This window comes from Oncorhynchus keta, chromosome 33 (assembly GCF_023373465.1).
Source record: "Oncorhynchus keta strain PuntledgeMale-10-30-2019 chromosome 33, Oket_V2, whole genome shotgun sequence".
In the NCBI taxonomy this organism is placed as follows: Eukaryota; Metazoa; Chordata; class Actinopteri; order Salmoniformes; family Salmonidae; genus Oncorhynchus; species Oncorhynchus keta.
The window spans coordinates 579477-602248 of NC_068453.1; the positions used below are offsets into that span (position 1 = coordinate 579477).

At 43.2% G+C, this 22772-nt stretch overlaps 1 protein-coding gene across 1 annotated transcript in view; it reads left to right on the plus strand.

Annotated features, from left to right (window-relative positions):
• The first annotated feature begins 20034 nt into the window (after positions 1 to 20034).
• The window catches only part of LOC118366014 (interleukin-1 receptor accessory protein), a 34545-nt gene continuing 31807 nt past the window's right edge, over positions 20035 to 22772 (plus strand). The window contains exon 1 of the mRNA XM_035748315.2: positions 20035 to 20728. Coding sequence (XP_035604208.1) covers positions 20727 to 20728 — 2 coding nt within the window. The 5' untranslated portion in view covers positions 20035 to 20726. The remainder of the gene's footprint in view (positions 20729 to 22772) is intronic.

Below are 22772 nucleotides of genomic sequence, written 5' to 3' on the forward strand. Positions count from 1 at the left end.
GGACCCCTCAGGGGTGCATGCTTAGTCCCCTCCTGTACTCCCTGTTCACCCACAACTGCGTGGCCAAACACGACTCCAACACTATCATTAAGTTTGCTGACGACACAACAATGGTAGGCCTGATTACCGACAACGATGATACAGCCTATAGAGACCTCCCTATAGGCCAGGACAACAACCTCTCCCTCAATGTGAGGCCAGGACAACAACCTCTCCCTCAATGTGAGCAAGATAAAGGAGCTGATCGTGGACTATAGGAAAAGGAGGGAAGCACAGGCCTCCATTAACATTGACGGGGCTGTAGTCGAGAGTTTCAAGTTCCTTGGTGTCCACATCACCAACGAACTATCTTGGTCCAAACACACCAAGACAGTCGTCAAGAAGGCACGACAACACCTTTTCCCCTTCAGGAGACTGAAAAGATTTGGCATGGATCCCCAGATCCTCAAAAAGTTATCCAGCTGCACCATCGAGAGCATCCTGACCAGTTGATTCACAGCCTGGTACAGCAACTGCTCGGCATCTGACCGTAAGACGCTACAGAGGGTAGTGCGTGCGGCCCAGTACATCACCGGGGCCAAGCTTCCTGCCATCCAGGAACTATATACTAGGCAGTGTCAGAGGAAAGCCCAAAGAATTGTCAAAGACTCCAGTCACCCAAGCGTTACCAGAACTCCAAATCTAGGACCAAAAGGCTTCTCAACAGCTTCTACCCTCAAGCCATAAGACTGCTGAACAGTGAAGGAAATGCCCCCCCGGACTATTTATATTGACCATCCCCAACATTAGTTTTTACACTGCTGTTACTCGCTGTTTATTATCTATGCATCGTCACTTTAACCCTGCCTATATGTACAAATTACCTCGACTAACCTGTTCCCCCTCATATTGACTCGGTACCGGTACCCCTGTATATAGCCTCTTTATTGTTATTTTATTGTGTAACTTTTTATTTAATTTTTTACTTTAGTTTATTTAGTAAATATGTTCTTAACTCTATTTCTTGAACTGCATTGTTGGTTAAAAGGATCCACCCCTTTAATAACAAAAATTTGCCTTTTTTGTACCATCATTTTTGAAATGCAAGAGAAAGGCCTTAATGTATTATTCCAGCCCAGACACAACTTAGATTTTGGCCACTAGATGGCAGCAGTGTATGTGCAAAGTTTTAGACTGATCCAATGGACCATTGCATTTATGTTCAAGATGTTGTTTCAAGACTGCCCTAATGTGCCTAATTGGTTTATTAAGGCATTTTCAAGTTCATAACTGTGCACTCTCCACAAACAATAGCATGGTATTCTTTCACTGTAATAGCTTCTGTAAATTGGACAGTGCAGTCAGATTAACAATAATTGTATCTTTCTTCCAATATCAGATATGTCTATGTCCTGGGAAATGTTCTTGTTACTTACAACCTCATGCTAATCGCATGAGCCTATGTTAGCTCAACCGCCCCGAGGTCGGGACACCAATCCTTTACATGGTAACTTCGTAGGGCTAGGCACTTTTTCTCAATTTCCGCCTGAATGACGTGCCCAAAGTAAACTGCCTGTAGCTCAGGCCCTGAGGCCAGGATGTGCATATAATTGATACCATTGGAAAGAAAACACTTAAATATTGTAGGAGAATATAACTCAATAGATATGGTAGGAGAAAATCCAAACAAAAACCTTTAACTCCTTTAACTCCTTTTAGAGATGGTTGTTTTGAATGTAAGATACTTAATCAGGATACACACATTCATCCTTCTACTATTTTTCAAACCTTTCTTAGCAACAATACTTTATCTTATTTCCAGGTGCACATCTTGTTTATTGCTGCACTCACAAAAACTTTCCAAACAGTAACACTATTAACCCTACAGCTAGTGCGCCCACTATGGTTAGAAGCATTCTGTCCCATTCCAGCAGCATCTCCCTTAACCACTCCCAACCGACTGTTACTCCTTCTACAACCTTTTCTACTGTTTCTTTAATCTGTTAAAAAATGTCTTCAATACCTCTGTAGTTTGGAATCCCCACCATACTCTACTCTTATCCATGGTAGAACACCTGGGTAGTGTATATAACTTTTAACAGAGTTAACTGCAGAAACCCAGTGCAATTATACAACCAGTATCCTTTCTCTGTAGGTCCTGTTTGACGTATAAGGCATCTAGTACCTCCCCATGAATGACCTTTTAAAGGATCCATGGTGAAGTCAATCAATCAACCAATAAAATGTATTTATAAATCCCTTCTTACATCAGCTGATGTCACAAAGTGCTGTACAGGAACCCAGCCTAAAACCCCAAACAGCAAGCAATGCAGGTGTAGAAGCATGGTGGCTAGAAAAATCGGCAGCAGTCTTCTTCTGGCTGTGCCAGGTGGAGATTATAACATAACATGGCCAAGCTGTTCAAATGTTCATAGATGACCAGCAGGGTCAAATATTAATAATCACGGTGGTTGTCGAGGGTGCAACAGGTCATGAACAGGTCCAGAACGCCGCAGCCCGTCTGGTGTTCAACCTTCCCAAGTTCTCTCACGTCACCCCGCTCCTCCGCTCTCTCCACTGGCTTCCAGTTGAAGCTCGCATCCGCTACAAGACCATGGTGCTTGCCTACGGAGCTGTGAGGGGAACGGCACCTCAGTACCTCCAGGCTCTGATCAGGCCCTACACCCAAACAAGGGCACTGCGTTCATCCACCTCTGGCCTGCTCGCCTCCCTACCACTGAGGAAGTACAGTTCCCGCTCAGCCCAGTCAAAACTGTTCGCTGCTCTGGCTCCCCAATGGTGGAACACACTCCCTCACGACGCCAGGACAGAGGAGTCAATCACCACCTTCCGGAGACACCTGGGAATACCTAAGATAGGATAAAGTAATCCTTCTCACCCCCCTTAAAAGATTTAGATGCACTATTGTAAAGTGGCTGTTCCACTGGATGTAATAAGGTGAATGCACCAATTTGTAAGTCGCTCTGGATAAGAGCGTCTGCTAAATGACTTAAATGTAAATGTCATGCCCCTCAGAAATAAATGTCAATTGGCTTTTCATAGCCGATCATTTAGAGTATCTCTGGTAGCACGTCCGGTGAACAGGTCAGTGTTCCATAGCCGCAGGCAGAACAATTGAAACTGGAGCAGCAACACGGCCTGATGGACTGGGGAGAGCAAGGTGTCATCAGGCCAGGTAGTCCTGAGGCATGGTCCTAGGGCTCAGGTCCTCCGAGAGAGAGAGAAAGAGAGAGAATTAGAGAGAGCATACTTAAATTCACACAGGGCACCAGATAAGACAGGAGAAATACTTCAGATACAACAGACTGACCCTAGCCCCCTAACACATAAACTACTGCAGCATAAATACTGGAGGCTGAGACAGGACGGGTGAAGTCCCTTCCCTCCATCGTCTTACTCACACATCGATCCAATTCTCTGAAATGTGTTTTAGTAACCCCCTCAATGTCCCCAGGACTAGGCTGGCGTTGTACCCACATTTCTCTTTCACTTTCTACCATTCTTCTATGGGTGTGCTTGGATCAAGTAGATATAAAGTTACAGGTCTTTTCCACATCCAGGGTAGGGTTTTATTAATCTCACTATCTATGCCTACCCTCACTATACTGCGATATCCCGGACAATTACCACCACCCAAAGGGTAACTGTTACAGTAAATGGGGCCCAACACCCCTCTGGGGTGCATGGTTGTCTGTCCACCCGCAGTCCTTTATCCATGTTCAATATTGCGTCAACACAATTCTCATAATATTTATATGTAGCTGGGTCTACCGTAGTCTGCCTACGGCCTTGTGATTTTCCTTTGAGAGGTTCACTCTGGGTCCGTTTTACATTAATCAATTTCTGTGTTCTGGAGCATGTCAAGTTTAAGTTACCCTAGAACAGACTGGAACGGGGTATGTTTGCCTTGATTCGCTGCTTCTATACACTCCTTTTCCCATAAAGGCATGCCCTTGTCCCCTTTAAAATACTGAAAACACCAATCTGAGTACAGCCTTGGTTGTTCCCTTTCCTTTTTAATCCAGGTCACTTGTATGACTTTATCTTCCAGCTCGGTCCAGTGCACTGAGACCCGGTGTAATCAAATCAAATCAAATTTTATTTGTCACATACACATGGTTAGCAGATGTTAATGCGAGTGTAGCGAAATGCTTGTGCTTTGCAGTAATAACCAACAAGTAATCTAGCTAATAATTCCAAAACTACTACCTTATAGACACAAGTGTAAGGGGATAAAGAATATGCACATAAAGATATATGAATGAGTGATGGTACAGAGCGGCATAGGCAAGATACATTAGATGGTATTGAGTGCAGTATATACATATGAGATGAGTATGTAAACAAAGTGGCATATTTAAAGTGGCTAGTGATACATGTATTACATAAAGATGCAGTAGATGATATAGAGTACAGTATATACGTATACATATGAAATGAATAATGTAGGGTATGTAAACATTATATTAGGTAGCATTGTTTAAAGTGGCTAGTGATACATTTTACATCATTTCCCATCAATTCCCATTATTAAAGTGGCTGGAGATGAGTCAGTGTGTTGGCAGCAGCCACTCAATGTTAGTGGTGGCTGTTTAACAGTCTGATGGCCTTGAGATAGAAGCAGTTTTTTAGTCTCTCGGTCCCAGCTTTGATGCACCTGTACTGACCTCGTCTTCTGGATGATAGCGGGGTGAACAGGCAGTGGCTCGGGTGGTTGTTGTCCTTGATGATCTTTATGGCCATCCTGTGACATCGGGTGGTGTAGGTGTCCTGGAGGGCAGGTAGTTTGCCCCCGATGATGCGTTGTCTAGACCTCACTACCCTCTGGAGAGCCTTACGGTTGTGGGCTGAGCAGTTGCTGTACCAGGCAGTGATACAGCGCGACAGGATGCTCTCGATTGTGCATCTGTAGAAGTTTGTGAGTGCTTTTGGTGACAGGCCGAATTTCTTCAGCCTGAGGTTGAAGAGGCGCTGCTGCGCCTTCTTCACGATGCTGTCTGTGTGGGTGGACCAATTCAGTTTGTCTGTGATGTGTACGCAGAGGAACTTAAAACTTACTACCCTCTCCACTACTGTTCCATCAATGTGGATAGGGGGGTGTTCCCTCTGCTGTTTCCTGAAGTCCACAATCATCTCCTTAGTTTTGTTGACGTTGAGTGTGAGGTTATTTTCCTGACACCACACTCCGAGGGCCCTCACCTCCTCCCTGTAGGCAGTCTCGTCGTTGTTGGTAATCAAGCCTACCACTGTTCTGTCGTCTGCAAACTTGATGATTGAGTTGGAGGCATGCATGGCCACGCAGTCGTGGGTGAACAGGAGAGGGCTCAGAACGCACCCTTGTGGGGCCCCAGTGTTGAGGATCAGCGGGGTGGAGATGTTGTTGCCTACCCTCACCACCTGGGGGCGGCCCGCCAGGAAGTCCAGTACCCAGTTGCACAGGGCGGGGTCGAGACCCAGGGTCTCGAGCTTGATGACGAGCTTGGAGGGTACTATGGTGTTGAATGCCAAGCTTCACACCTTCATGACTCTCCTGTGAAGATTTGAAGGATCAGGTTAAGGTGGGTTTGCTCTACAGCTCCCTCTCTCTCCCTCATAGGTGGAGAAGGTTGAAGTTGGTCGTTCTGTGACTGTCGCAAATACCTGCAGGAACTATCTCTCTCTCTCCCACTCTGCAGAAATGGAAGTTATAAATTCCTTTGTTATACAACAGAGAGAGATTTTGCAGTACTGTGACATCCAAGATTGGATAATGTTGTGGAATTTATAGGATTAAATTGTTAAAATATTTGTGAGAAGATGAAATATGATGTTAGCCTTCTAAATGAGAATTGTTTTTCATATAAAAGTTCTACCCTGTCAGTGACCACACCCATGTGAGCATTATGTTGGCGTCATGGAATGCCCCCTTTTGCCAGAGTGCATAAAACAAATCCTAACGAAATTTACATTAGACCAAGCAGGCGGACGGGTGTTGAACCGGACGTCACAAATGTTCAGACTCTATGAGACCAGAAAAACGTGGACCATGGCTGCATGTTGAAATGGTTAGAAACTCTGAAACTCTCTCTCGAAGAAGAAGACTACACAGGAACATCCAGTCTGCAGCTGTTTAAGTACTTTAGTCTAGTAAACTCAACCGAGAACCACCGAGTGATACTGTGAAACATCTAACGAACACTTCCTCTGGAAGATCCGTTCTCACAGACACTCCGAAACCAGGAAGCTACGACTACGAAAGACATTGCGATCTCTGGGGACAAACCAGAGATTTCTGTTGAACTACTCTCCCCAGACGGACCGGCGATTTCAACAGAGAGACAACAAAGACATACATTCCTAAATATGTACATTGCATTTCTAAATCCGAATGAGCGCATGTTGGGGTGATAAATATCAATTTTTACGATGAGCGTATTATTCAACTGTATGTCTCTTCTTCCACTCTTTCTTACATGCCCCTCCATTTAATTTTTGTAACAAGCCATCATATCAGGTTAGTCCACTAGGGACTTTTCATTGCATTGTGTAGTAATTAATGTGTAAGCTATCCTGTTTGTGTGTTTATGTAATTCTGTGTGATTTTTTAGTTAGTTATTAAAAAATAATTAAGCCAATTTGTATATCGCTGATTCATAATTTATGCTTGGATTTGTACAGATTTTCAAGTGTTTTGCGACATTAAGAATGATACTGAAGGTAAATAAGAATTAATGAATTCACTGTGACTGATGTAAGAGATATCTTTAGAGTTTAGTTGTTTTATAGTAACTCATTAAATACATTTTCCCGTGGTGCCCCAGATTACTACTTAATTAATTGTTATATGATTAATTTAATTGCGTAATAATTGAACGTGGTATGTAATTATTTTATAAAATACATTAACGACATATTGATGCCCCCGTGTGAGGAATCTAAGATAGAATGAGGTCTTCATGTTGAATTCAGCCTATGAAATCGAAAAGCAGATTACATTATGGACCCAGATTATATTATGAGAGTTGTAGACTGGAATTGCTGATTGTTTTTCTGTTGCCATTTGAACAATACATAGAGGTTGCCTCTGTGTTGTTTCTCTGACATAGTCAGTGTAGTGTCGATCAGGACATCATTCCCGCCCGGTATCCTTCTTGGCCTTTCCGTCCCAGGACCCTTCCAGACTACTGGCAATGGTGTCCCAGGTAAGGTGGCACATTCGCCTCCAATAGCTTGGCACCACCTCAGACCTTCAGATATCGTGCTAGTTATGCCGTCCTTCCCTAGCTGTAGTAGTGATTAGGCCCTTCCTGACCATATGTAACTATGTCCCCTTCTTACTAATCACTTCAAATTCACAACCTCTGCCCCCAGAGGTAATGGTAATTGGGATTTAGGTTTGGTCATAGGGTCTGCCTTGAAGTGCTGATTTAGCCTGCTTTTCCTATTCTAGGTATTTACTTAATCACATAATAAAATGACACTAAAAGGTGCAGTTTTGTCACATAACACAAGAGCACAGATGTCTCAAGTTTTGAGGGGGTGTGCAAATGGCATACTGACTGCAGGAATGTCCACTGGAGCTGTTGCCAGAGAATTGAATGTTAATTTCTCTACCAGAAGCCACCTCCAACCGCAGACCATGTGTAACCACGCCAGTCCAGGACCTCCACATCTGGCTCCTTCACCTGCGGGATCATCTGAGACCAGCCATCCGAAAAGCTGATGAAACTGAAGAGTATTTCTGTCTGTAAAAACTGGCTGGGTCTGGTTCCCCAGTGGGTTGGCCTGGCTCCTAACTGTGTGGGCCTATGCCCACCCATAGCTACGCCCCTAACCAGTCATGTCAAATCTATAGATTGGGGTCTAATGAATTTATTCCAATTTACTGATTTCCTTATATGAACTGCAACTCAGTAAAATTGTTGAAATTGTTGCATGTTGTGTTTATAATTTTGTTCAGTATACATTTGACGTCACACAGTTTTTCAGTTTTGAATACCTTTTACTCTGTATCCCATTGCTTTCAGCTTTTCCCTAGTTAATTTTATCCCTTGGTTTTCTAAACCCATATGGACACCAGAGATCAGCTCTCCCTTAGCCTCCTCAGGGACCTCTCCCTTCAGGAGTTGTTTTCCACCGTTCCCCCTTCCACTATTATACTCCTCATCTAAGCAATATCATCTACTTCCTCATTACCCTGCCAGTTATCTCCTTCTTTCAAAGTGCTTTCTTGTGTATTATTTAATGTTGCAAATCCATTAGCAACTGAGCTATTTAAGCCTGTACATCTTCATTGGCAATCTCCTTTCCTTTAGCTCCTTCATAACCATTTCATTCACAGATCCCTAAGTCTTACCTAAGTCTCATTTTAAGGCTATATGGCAGTAGCCACTTTTGGTTATTATTCTCTGTTTAATGTGTGTATCTTTAGTTTTTAACAGGCCTTCAAGTACCCACAATAATTGGGCCCCCTCAGAGAAGCCATAAGTGTCTAGTAAATGTTTAACTCTAGACAGGTAGTTTATATATTTTTCAACTGTCTCTTTTAGGCAACACTTCCTATAATATTTTCAGTTCTTGCAACACATCAGACTGAAGCAAGGTTGTCATGGGTAACGCTTGTGGTTGCGGTAACCCAGCTTCTGTAGCGATTTGCCAGGGCTTTGATCTAAACTGCCAGCACTTCCTGTGGAGGAAGAACTGAGGCCCCGGGTGCTGTTACTATTTAACATCTCAGAGCTAGAGTCATCTCTCTCTGAAATTCTAACTCTCCTCCTTATTTTAGTGTCTGCTTTCAGCTCCTTTATAATCTTTCTCATAATCTCCTGTAACATGTGCCACTTAAATTATGGACATTTTAAGGGGGAGAGTGAGGCCCTGAGCTGACAATAAATGCTTTGAGGAGGGGTGATTGGCAAAATTCACATAATCCCCATAAGTGAATTGTGTTTCACAAGTTCCCTCATCCATCTTATCCACCCAAGATCTGGGATGATAACTACAGTCTATTCTGTTGTAGGGACATAGTATTCCCTACCATCTGGCCCAATCACCGTCCCCCAATAGGTATTAATTGCATGCTTTCTAGTAGCTCTTTTGTGTTTTTGCTTTTTATACTTGTGTTGCCTTTGTAGCAACCCTAATGATGGAGCAGCAATCACCAACGTACACCCCAGATTTCCTCATCGGTCCTCCTCTCCATCCTCATCATTCTGGTCTCACTGCATGTATCACATATTTCCTAACCTCTCCTGGGGGAGGGGGTGCTTTGGGTCAGGTTGCTCCAGTAATGATTACAATGTTTTAACCTTTACTGGTCCTTTACTGCTACACGGGCTTGTCCTTCTACCTCTAATCAAGGTCTCGGCCTCTTGCGGGTGTGCACCCCTTCTCATTTCCATTTCCCCCCTGGGTTCTGTAATCATAGAGGCAAAATATTCAACCATCTTCCTCGAGGTTGCCCCAGATGAGGTTCTAGGCACTACTACTGGCTTGTGTATTCTTGAACACTCCGTGGTTAGAGGTCCCTACTACTTCGCTATCACCAGTACATTCAATCGGGGACCCATACCATGGCAGGGTCCTCCCCGGACCGGAGTCTAGCTTTTTGTGTGTTTCTTCCCCTTCCGACTCCACATCCACTCATTCACCTATACTCATCTGACCCAGAAACATACTCCACACCCTCAGTGCAAGACCCCCCTTTAATTCCTAAAGGGATCCGTCAAACCTTGGGGTGTTTGTTCCGTAACTCTGGGCGGGTCCACTTTCTTCCTTCCGAGTCCCATGTATCCCTACTTATTTTGTAGGGGGAGCCGAAGGGTGTCCAAGAGTAACCGATTTTTGGTAAGAGGGAGGTGAAGGTATATATGGAGGAGCCAACCTTGCCGGGTCTAGGTACTCTGGCGCTGAACCTCTCCATCCAGGTATCTGGTCCTGTCTGTCCCACTTCTCATGCAACTGTAAATAGCATGCTTGCCATTCCGGGTCTGAGGATGCCATAGAGGTCGACGTTATATGGACACTATATGGACATTGCATTGCTGCTTGCCCCCCCCCCCCCATTGCTCCGCCAGGACCCCTCATTTACCGTTCCTACACTGTATGACCTTCTTAAATTACTATACCCATACAGTGCACTACACACTCCCCTCTCATAGTCTGCTACTGGGGGTGTGACTTCCATTACATTTTCTGGATCCACATACTCAGATGTCTGAACAATCAAGGTGGGGTTGTACTTACCAAGCGCCACCAACCATCTGTCCCATTTTTGGGTACTAATTATCCTCTCTCAATTTCCCTCCCTTCTTCTTACATTTTTTTGCCTGGCCACCCAGTTCTCCAATGTTGCTTCTGCCACTACACCCGGAAAGAGGGGCTCCGGTCAGTATCAGCCTATGCTGCCATGTAAACGGATTCCAGTAGAATTGCCCTCCTTTTAACTCCACCATCAACTTAACCCATTTGTCACAGTTCATTTCTCAATGAATTAACTGGCACAATATCCCACACTTCTAGGACCGGTACTGGGTCACTGGTATTGCTGAGCCTTCGTTTGACCCATGTGCCATTTTGATTACTTTACTATATTGTATCTAAGCATAAGACGCCTTTTTCTCACAACTATTTACTTTAACTAGCCTCTTGAAGCAATTCAGGATGACAGAAGTGAGTGCTACGGGGCACTAATAATTTAGTTAAGTTTTCTTTGCTTTCTTGTGCACAGGAACAATAGTGGACTTCTTGAAGCAGGTGGGGACGGCAAATTGGGATCGGGAGAGATTGAATATGTTCGTAAACACTCCAACCAGCAGGTCTGTGCATGCTCTGAGGGTGCAGCTAGGGATGCCGTCAGGGCCGGCAGCCTTACGAAGGTTAACACGCTTAACTTACTCACGTCGGCCACGGAGAAGGAGAGCCCATAGTCCTTGGTAGGTAGCAGGCTCAGTGGCTCTGTGTTATCCTCAAGGCGGGCGAAGAAGCTGTTTAGATCGTCCGGAAGCAAGACGTCGATGTCTGAGACATGGCTGGTTTTCCCTTTTAAGTCCGTGATTGTCTGTAGCCCTGTCACATATGTCTCCTGTCTGAGCCGTTGAATTGCGACTCCACTTTGTCTTTATACTGACTTTTTGCCTGTTTGATTGCCTTACGGAGATAATAACTATACTGTTTGTATTCAGTCATATTCCCAGTCACCTTGCCATGGTTAAATTCGGTGGTTCGCGCTTTCAGTCTAAATGCTGCCATCTATCCATGGTTTCTGGTTAGGGTAGGTTTTAATAGTCACAGTATCCGTGTATTCGTTAATGTTATTCTCAGAGGCTATCCGGAACATATCCCAGTCCACGTGATCAGAACAATCTTGAAGCGTGGTTTCTGGTTGGTCAGACCAGCAGTGTGTCTTAGCATGGGTACTTTCTGCCTGTATGAAGGGAGGATCAGATTTGTTGAAGGGGGGTGGGGGAGGACCTTGTAGGCATTATGAAAAGTTGAGTAGCAGTGGTCTAAAGTCTTCTCAGAGCGAGTGCTACAGTCAATGTGTTGGTATAACTTCAACTGTATTTTTCTCAAATTTGCTTTGTTAAAATCCCCAGCTACAATAAATGCGGGCTCAGGATATGTGGTTTTCAGTTTGCATAAAGTCCAGTGAAGTTCTTTGAGGGCCATCGTGGTATTGGCTTGCGGGGCAATATATACGGCTGTGACTATAACAGAAGATAATTCTCTTGGGAGGCATTTGATTGTGAGGTATTCTAGGTCGGGTGAACAAAATGACTTGAGTTTCTGTACGTTATCAAACCATTAGTGGTTAATCATGAAATATACACCCCCGTCATTCTTGTTCCCAGAGAGTTCTTTATTCCTGTCTGCATGATATACTGAGAACCTAGCTGGCTGTATGGACAAAGACAGTATATCCCGAGAAAGCTATGTTTCCGTGAAACAGAGTATGTTACAGTCCCTGATGTCTCTCTGGAAGGAGATTCTCACCCTGAGCTTGTCTACTTTATTATCCATAGACTGAACATTAGTGAGTAATATACTCGGAAGCTGTGGATGGTGTGCGCTCCTCCTGAGTTGGACTAGAAGTCCACTCCGAATACCTTTTCTCCGCCGGCAATGTTTTGGATTAGCCTCTGGAATCAGTGCAATTGTCCCTGGGGGGTATGACCAAAGAATCCAATTCGGGAAAGTCATATTCCCGATCGTAATGCTGGTGAGTTACCTCCGCTCTGATAACCAAAAGTTATTTCCGGCTGTATGTAAATAACACAAAAAATGTCCTGGGCTAATAATGTATGAAATAACAAACGAAATACTGCAAAGTTGCTTAGGAGCTAGAAGCAGAGCTATCCTATCTGTCGGCGCCATCTTATTCTTGGAAGACTTTGCATTTGTTCTGGTTTGTTTGTTTGTCAATTAGGGTGTGCAGGGTGAATAAGGGGACTGTCGTACGGTAATTTGTTAAAAAGACAATTTGACATTTGCTCGGAACATTGTTTCACTGAGGAAATATATGAGCCTGCTGTTAATGATAATGCAGGGGATTTTCCCAAAGTTGCTGTTGACGCATATCCCACGTAGTTATTGGGGTCAGATTTGCCTCCACTTTTGTAGATTGTAGATCAGTCCTTGGTTCCAAATATTGGAGAAGATGTCAGAACTAAGGATGCTGTTAAAGAGTTTAAGTATAGCCAATTGGAATTTGTGGTCTGTATTAGAGGTCGGCCGATTAATTAGGGCCGATTTCAAGTTTTCATAACAATCGGAAATCGGCATTTTTTGTTTTGTTTGTTTTTTTGTTTTTGTTTATACCTTTATTTAACTAGGCAAGTGAGTTAAGAACACATTCTTAGTTTCAATGACGGCCTAGGAACGGTGGGTTTAACTGCCTTGTTCAGGGGCAGAAATACAGATTTTCACCTTGTCAGCTCGGGGCATCTAATCTTGCAACCTTACAGTTAACTAGTCCAACGCAATAACGACTTGCCTCTCTCTCATTGCACTCCACAAGTAGACTGCCTGTTACGCGAATGCAGTAAGCCAAGGTAAGTTGCTAGCTAGCATTAAACTTATCTCATAAAAAACAATCAATCATAATCACTAGTTAACTACACATGGTTGATGATATTACTAGATATTATCTAGCGTGTCCTGCATTGCATATAATCTGACTGAGCATACAAGTATCTAAGTATCTGACTGAGCGGTGGTAGGCAGAAGCAGGCACGTAAACATGAATTCAAACAGCACTTTCGTGCATTTTGCCAGCAGCTCTTCGCTGTGCGTCAAGCATTGTGCTGTTTATGACTTCAAGCCTATCAACTCCCAAGATGAGGCTGGTGTAACCGAAGTGAGATGGCTAGCTAGTTAGCGCGCGCTAATAGCGTTTCAAACGTCACTCGCTCTGAGCCTTCTAGTAGTTGTTCCCCTTGCTTGATAACGAGCTTGGAGGGTACTATGGTGTTTAATGCCGAGCTTCACACCTTTATGACTCTCCTGTGAAGATTTGAAGGATCAGGTTAAGGTGGGTTTGCTCTACGGCTCCCTCTCTCTCCCTCATAGGTGGAGAAGGTTGAAGTTGGTCGTTCTGTGACTGTCGCAAATACCTGCAGGAACTATCTCTCTCTCTCCCACTCTGCAGAAATGGAAGTTATAAATCCCTTTGTTATACAACAGAGAGAGATTTTGCAGTGGCTGTTGTCGTTGTGTTGCTGGTTCGAGCCCAGGGAGGAGCGAGGAGAGGGACGGAAGCTGTACTGTTACACTGGCAATACTAAAGTGCCTATAAGAACATCCAATAGTCAAAGGTTAATGAAATACAAATGGTATAGAGGGAAATAGTCCTATAATTCCTATAATATCTACAACCTAAAACTTCTTACCTGGGAATACTGAAGACTCATGTTAAAAGGAACCACCCGCTTTCATATGTTCTCATGTACTGAGCAAGGAACTAGCTTTCTTACATGGCACATATTTTACTTTTACTTTCTTCTCAAACTCTGTTTTTGCATTATTTAAACCAAATTGAACATGTTTCATTATTTACTTGAGAATAATTTGAATTTATTGATGTATTATATTAAGTTAAAATAATTGTTCATTCAGTATTGTTGTAATTGTCATTATTACAAATAAAAAAAATATACAACAATCGTCCGATTAATCGGACTCGGCCTTTTTGGTCCTCAAATAATTGGTATCGGTATCGGCGTTGAAAAATCATAATCGGTAGACCTCTATTCTGTATATTTTATCATTTAATTTAGGATACCATCAACACCATAGGCCTTTTTGGGTTGGAGGGTTTGTATTTTGTCCTGAATAAGTAATTTAATGTAATTGGAGTACCAGTGGGTTCTGGTAGTCATTAATAGTTGATTCTAAGATTTGTATTTGATCATGTACATGTTTTTGCTGTTTGTTCTTTGTTATATGTGTGAGGACAGATGCTGGAGATGAGAAGCAGGTACAGGGAGTGAGCATTTAATAACCAAAGGACAGGAACAGAATACAGTGTCTGGACAGGGGACACTTAAACAACAATAATGCTGACATGGGGAACCAATGGAGGAACAGACAGATATAGATGGGGCCATCAACAAGGTGAAGGAGTCCAAGTGAGTCCAATGAGCTCTGATGTGCGTAATGATGGTAACAGGTGCGCGTAATGAAGGCCAGCCTGGCACCCTCAACCACCAGAGAGGAAGAGCGTGAGCAGGCATGACAGGTTCCCCCCCTCTAGGGGCCTCACCCGATGTCCCACCTGGACGAGTCTGACGGGCCGGCCGAGGCATGGGCGCTGGACAAGCCGACTGTGGTGTAGAAGCCCAATGAGCCAGCAGAGGCGTGGGAGCCCAACGAGCCGGCCGAGGCGTGAGTGCCTGAAGATCCGGCTGAGGCGTGAGTGCCTGAAGATCCGGCTGAGGCATGAAGGCCTGATGATCACGCTGAGGCGTGGGAGCTTAACGAGCCGGCTGAGGCATGGGAGCCTGATGAGCTAGCGGAGGCATGACATAGGATGGGCGCCTGCAGAGCCAACCGAGACAAGAACTCCTTTCAAGCCAGCTAAGGCGTGGAAGCCTGATGAGCCAACTAAGGCACCCCCAGTTCCATCGGCGACAGCACCCGGACCCGACGTCACCAAAAATAATTAAACTCCCTGTTGCTTCACATATGGGTGTCAGCATTCTGTGAGGACAGACGCTGGAGACGAGAAGCAGGTACAGGGAGTGAACATTTAGTAACCAAAGGAAAGGAACAGAATACGGACACTGCTTGGACAGGGGAAACATAAACAACAATAATGCTGACACGGGGAACCAACAGAGGAACAGACAGATATAGATCAGTTGCCGTACCAGGCGGTGATACAGCCCGCCAGGATGCTCTCGATTGTGCATCTGTAGAAGTTTGTGAGTGCTTTTGGTGACAAGCCGAATTTCTTCAGCCTCCTGAGGTTGAAGAGGCGCTGCTGCGCCTTCTTCACGATGCTGTCTGTGTGAGTGGACCAAATCAAATCAAATCAAATCAAATTTATTTATATAGCCCTTCGTACATCAGCTGATATCTCAAAGTGCTGTACAGAAACCCAGCCTAAAACCCCAAACAGCAAACAATGCAGGTGTAAAAGCACGGTGGCTAGGAAAAACTCCCTAGAAAGGCCAAATTGACCAATTCAGTTTGTCTGTGATGTGTATGCCGAGGAACTTAAAACTTACTACCCTCTCCACTACTGTTCCATCGATGTGTTCCCTCTGCTGTTTCCTGAAGTCCACAATCATCTCCTTAGTTTTGTTGACGTTGAGTGTGAGGTTATTTTTCTGACACCACACTCCGAGGGCCCTCACCTCCTCCCTGTAGGCCGTCTCGTCGTTATTGGTAATCAAGCCTACCACTGTTGTGTCGTCCGCAAACTTGATGAGTTGATGATTGAGTTGGAGGCGTGCGTGGCCACGCAGTCGTGGGTGAACAGGGAGTACAGGAGAGGGCTCAGAACGCACCCTTGTGGGGCCCCAGTGTTGAAGATCAGCGGGGTGGAGATGTTGTTGCCTACCCTCACCACCTGGGGGCGGCCCGCCAGGAAGTCCAGTACCCAGTTGCACAGGGCGGGGTCGAGACCCAGGGTCTCGAGCTTGATGACGAGCTTGGAGGGTACTATGGTGTTGAATGCCGAGCTTCACACCTTCATGACTCTCCTGTGAAGATTTGAAGGATCAGGTTAAGGTGGGTTTGCTCTACAGCTCCCTCTCTCTCCCTCATAGGTGGAGAAGGTTGAAGTTGGTCGTTCTGTGACTGTCGCAAATACCTGCAGGAACTATCTCTCTCTCTCCCACTCTGCAGAAATGGAAGTTATAAATCCCTTTGTTATACAACAGAGAGAGATTTTGCAGTACTGTGACATCCAAGATTGGATAATGTTGTGGAATTTATAGGATTAAATGTTAAAATATTTGTGAGAAGATGAAATATGATGTTAGCCTTCTAAATGAGAATTGTTTTTCATATAAAAGTTCTACCCTGTCAGTGACCACACCCATGTGAGCATTATGTTGGCGTCATGGAATGCCCCCTTTTGCCAGAGTGCTTAAAACCCCTCCTAACGAAATTTACATTAGACCAAGCAGGCGGACGGGTGTTGAACTGGACGTCACGAATGTTCAGACTCTATGAGACCAGAAAAACGTGGACCATGGCTGCATGTTGAAATGGTTAGAAACTCTGAAACTCTCTCTCTCGAAGAAGAAGAAGACTACACAGGAACATCCAGTCTGCAGCTGTTTAAGTACTTTAGTCTAGTAAACTCAACCGAGAACCACCGAGTGATACTTTGAAAGATCTAACGAACACTTCCTCTGGAAGATCCGTTCTCACAGACACTCCGAAACCAGGAAGCTACGACTACGAAAGACATTGCGATCTCTGGGGACAAACCAGAGACTTCTGTCGAACTACTCTCCCCAGACGGACCGGCGATTTCAACAGAGAGACAACAAAGCCATACATTCCTAAATATGTACATTGCATTTCTAAATCCGAATGAGCGCATGTTGGGGTGCTAAATATCAATTTTTACGATGAGCGTATTATTCAACTGTATGTCTCTTCTGCCACTCTTTCTTACATGCCCCTCCATTTTAATTTTTGTAACAAGCCATCATATCAGGTTAGTCCACTAGGGACTTTTCATTGCATTGTGTAGTAATTAATGTGTAAGCTATCCTGTTTGTGTGTTTATGTAATTCTGTGTGATTATTTAGTTAGTTATTAAAAAATAATTAAGCCAATTTGTATATCGCTGATTCATAATTTATGCTTGGATTTGTACAGATTTTCAAGTGTTTTGCGACATTAAGAATGATACTGAAGGTAAATGAGAATTAATGAATTCACTGTGACTGATGTAAGAGATATCTTTAGAGTTTAGTTGTTTTATAGTAACTCATTAAATACATTTTCCCGTGGTGCCCCAGATTACTACTTAATTAATTGTTATATGATTAATTTAATTGCGTAATAATTGAATAATTGTCATTATTTTATAAAATACATTAACGACATATTGATGCCCCCGTGCGAGGAATCTAAGATAGAATGAGGTCTTCATGTTGAATTCAGCCTATGAAATTGAAAAGCAGATTACATTATGGACCCAGATTATATTACGTTCGTTTTGTTATTTTGTATGTTTGTTTAGTGTTTCTTTGTTTATTAAAGAGTATGTATTTGTATCACGCTGCGCCCTGGTCTCCTCCTTACGACGAATGTGACAACGATTCAGTGTCGGTTCATAACATTCATAACATTTTACATACATACATACCGTGGAATGATAAATCATGCAATTGTTATTCTCAAGCTAACCAAAAGCATTCAGGTACGAATGCCCGCTCTCGCTATTTTAAGTTGAATTAATCAAATTTTCTTTCATGGCAACTCATAAGCAGACCATGTCATATTTGTTTCATAGTCGATATATTATCATATTTCATGACAGTGTGATGGTTAGCTTTTTTTTTACAGAAGGATGAAAGAACACAATATGTCTGTCACAAATTGTTAGGGAGTCTTTGCAGTGTGTAAATGGTGCAGGTAACGTTATCATTGCATATTTCCCATCACCTAATGAACAACCACAATACCAGTCTGGTGTTAAGCTTTCTGTGCTGTATTGACGCATCCTGAAAATGACATCTGCTGCTTCAGACTGAACAGTCATATCTCAGTTATTGTTTCAATATCTAGAAAAAATAAGCTATTTGCTTTTTCTGTCAGAGAGCGAGCTGATCAAGGGGTCAAATGTTCAGATTTACACCAGTTAAACACAGCCATTTTTACTGGACTATCTGTTGTTGCCAAGTCATGATATCACTGGGGCTCAGCCTTGCAATAACCAAGTGGTGAGACACACAGCCCTCTAAATGCTTTAGCTAGCTAGATTCTTTACATCCATTGTTTCACAAGATGACAGCCTGGTTTGCTGGTTTTCTCAGGAGTCCCTAAAACATAAATAGCGATTTTCGTAAATGAACTTTATGACAAAAAAATATGCACAAACGTTTGTCTCTACATTAACTAACATATCCTCTCAATTGTATATTTGTTGTATATTTGTTGCTTGACTCGTTATGATGTTATAACTACTTACATTTGGTTCCACCGTAATGTTTTGTCAGCCATCTTCAGCCAAGGGACGGGTGACTCGCGTCAAATTCGTCATTGGACGTCATATAAAAACCTTGGGACCCAAATGCATAATGAGGGCTCTAACTCCCCTTGTGGTGGTCTGAAGCAATGAAGCCATGACGCTGGGTACCTCTAAGTAACGCGGTGGAAGTACAACCATAACTTAGTGCCACAACGCTGCTCATTTGGGAAGAAATTTAATTATGTATTCTGTGAGTGTGTGTGTGTTGTTGTTAACACCTGCCTAAGTTACTGCCTAGGTCCACCAGCCTGGACGACCAGACGACGTGTCTGTAACAACGATCCCAATCCGGACATCCGCTGCCCATCCTGGTGGTGGACTGCTCCATTGGCAGAAGGCCTACCAGGGTAAACCACCAGAGGGGGACCGCAACAGCGAAAACCAACCAGGACATCCCCTGGCCATTCTTGTGATGGTTTGCAGCTGTAAGAAAGCCTTCCAGGGTAAACCGCCAGGGGGAGTACTGCTATGCTGATCCACAAACCAGGACGGACATCCAAGGTTCATTCTTATGGTGGGTTGCAACTTGCAGGATCCTTCCAAGTTAAATCCACCAGAGTGGGACTGTCATGACTCCTGTGAAGATCTGAAGAATCAGGTTACAGTGGGTCTGCTCTACAGCGCCCTCTCTCTCCCGCAGAAGAGGAGAGGGGTAAAGTGGGCCATTTTATGATGGTCATAAATACCTGTAGAAACTCTCTTTCTCCCACTCTGCTTAATGGAAGTAAAAAATTCCATTTGTTATAACAGAGAGAGAATTTGTAGTGCTGTGACATCCAATATTGGATAATGAAACAATGAAACAACAGTTGGAATGGTCCATGGGTACTTAAAGAACAATTATGTCAGATCAGTTGTTGTTTTGGGATCTCATTAAGGACGGAATAACAACGTTATTTTATTGACTGAATGTTTATGAATCAATTTAACAATTAGGATTTGTTATCTGTATTGGTTATGATAAATTAAATTGTTGCTCACTGTTGGCATAAAGATAAATGTGCACATGTTTTTTTCCACTTTCAGCCACCCTTGTTCTAATCATGCGTGTACAGTCAAAAAGGGTAAAATACACATCCCTATCCATGACAGATTGCTCTATACATTAATAGTTTGAGGCAGATCTTCCCCCTATTAAATGCAATGTATTAACTTAGACTCATCTATTGTGAATACATTTTAGTAAAAACCGTAGCAGATTGACTCCTACCTGCTGATACAAGGCTGAAACCGCAACTACAATTGAGAAATACCCATAGACTGCAGTCACTGCTCAATACACGAAAAAACGCCTATATTGGAGATTTCGCAACTTGGGTTTTCCGTGGAGGGAGGAGTTGAACTTTACGGTACAAGATTCACTTCCTTCTTCATGGCAATAAGCAGAGCACTTAGAAAAATCTAAAATTAGTGAATTATTTATTTCCTTAAATGTAAATATGTTGTCGTAGCACTTAGCCTGTAACTATAAACCAATAACGCAGTTTATTATAAGAAATAATGGTGTCTGAGTTATCCAATAGCTTATTGAAATATTAACTTTGTTTGAGCCTTTATCTATTCCTAAATCCAGCAACAAAAATGCGAGGAGTGTCAATTTAAAGTAAATTACAAGTGGCACCTGGGACATCGAACGGGGGGGCTCACTGAGATTTGCATAACCTCTAAGTAGTTTACGACGGCTGGCAGTCATTCGTCATAGGGACAGGCAGGCTACGTTTTATGTGTAATATACTTTAGCCTACTACTGAGCCGCATCTCGAGGGTGCTCGACTGTGTCGCTTTGATTGGAAGGATTCCCAAGACCGTGTGGTTGTCGTTTGTCATATGATTTATGGTCCAGTGGTGAATGGTACTGTAAAACAAACCCGGTACTGGCACGTCCGCCGTGTTCCTCTCTGATCGTTAGTTAGCCGGCTGCAGCTGAGTCAGACAGTCTCCTCACCCTGCGACAGCCACTCTGCCCTGCCCGGGTGTCAGCGTTCCCGTTGCCGTCTTCAGCGCTACAGAGTGAACCGGTGGACTTGTGGAGATGTAAGTATCACCTCAACCTATTCACTCGTTTATTACGCATTGTGCACTGTTGCAGTACTAGTTGCATGCAGCCTATAGCTTGCTTTTTATCCACATTTAGCCTATAATCCAAACCATTCAAGCAATAATGATTTCCCCATACACTGCAAGCAGAGAAATCTCTGTACATCTATTGTAATCATTTTCATTTATGCATTTTCATACAGTTTGTCAGTTTTGACAGAAAGACTGTCCTCTTCTCCATCAGCTTCCATTGGCGCATGTCTCGTTGTTTTCCGAGTTTGCCAGAGGACTCAGGAAGAGCGTGATATCGATCATAGCGGATAATGAGATTTTCTTTCAAACACATAATGAGTGCTTTTTTGTGGAAGCAGAATCAATTAATGTATGCAAACTGAATTAGCCTAGAATGTCCCCTTTTAAGTAATTTCGTGACTCATTAGAAAACTTCTCCCTTTCGATCTCACGGTTGAATGATTATGATAAATTATAGGCCAATTCAGGCAGCATTGGCAATGTTTCCAGAAAATTGGATACTAAAGCAATCATTTGTGACACTCAGATAAGCAGAAGAGAGTGGTTTTGAGTTAAATTAGCCTAAGTAGCCTAGCCTAAAATTAAAATGCTGTTGTGTCCAAAATTGTATTGTACATCAAATGAAGTAACCTAACATTATTTTACACAAGTCAGCATATGTTGCTTTTGAGAATTAACTGAAGTGAGTATAAAGGGATAGTTGAAAGTGATGGTTCACCCAAATTTCACAATTAGGCCTATATATTGGTTTCCTTACCTTGTCCATAGACTGCTTACATGGGTAAGAAAACCAATATGTAATCTAGTAATAAGATTAACATCTGTTTTCAGATTACACATCTGTGTGAGTTTAATGTTCTTTAAAAAATAGTAATAATGTTACATTCAGTGTATCTGTGTTTATATTTGAACATGTTTTGTGCCATGGTCATAGAGACCTCTCATCTTTATCTGTGTTTCTAAAATTCCTCTTCCACGTGCCACTGTGTCTGTCTGGAATTCAATCAAAACCACCTCCACAGTTTCTTTAACTACAAACTAATGCTCATGCATGCACACTGCACACGTTTTCTTCTGACAACTGTATCTATACAGTGTGTGGGTAGTCTACCTGGTTGTTGTTGTACAATTTACTGTACTCTTTTAGAAAAAAAAGTTTGCAAAAGGGTACTTCGGCTGTCCCCAGAGGAGAACCCTTTTTGGTTCCTGGTAGAATCCTTTTGAGTTTCAGGTAGAACCCTCTATGGAAAGAGTTGAACATGGAACCCAAAGGGGTTCTTCCTGGAACCAAAAAGGTTTTTCCTATGGGGACAGTCAACGAACACTTTTAGGTTCTAGATAGGACTTTGTTTTTTTTAAGAGTATAGAAAAATCTGTGATTTTATGTCACCATGGGAATCAAGAGCTATGCACTAAATACTGCAAAGTGGGTTTGATTGAATTACGCCCCAAGTGTCTCAATGTGTATTTAATTCAGCATCTGTTCAGTGCCAATGTATCTGGATAGGCAGACCAAGCCAAGGCCATGCCAATTTCTCTTTAGTGCCTCAGTCCGTGATAGTGTGGCACATAGACTTTGGGCAGAAGGCAGCCTCTTGTTTATCTCCCTCTGTGCTGTTGCAGTAAAAACGGTGATCAATGTGGAGGTGGAGGCACCCATATGTGCTTCCGGGGAGCCACCACATGTCATTACCTACCTCAGTCCTTTCATGCGTGGCAGATCACCATCATTTGATATCCCTCTTCTCTCCTTTGTGCCTCTTCTCTCTTTACTCTCTCCTTCCCTCCACTTATTTCTTCCTTTCGCTCTCACAATCCTGATCTAGTCTCCTTCCCTGCATCTCTGTGTCTCTTTCTGTCTCCTTCCATGTCTCTCCTCTCTCTCTTTCCCGTCAACTCCTCTCTCTCTCCCTCGTCTGCCTTTACTATGACCTTGTCCCATCATTTTGTCTCTTACCCTCAACCCCCTCCAAAGTTTGACAGAACTGACTGAGTGCAAAATCAATAT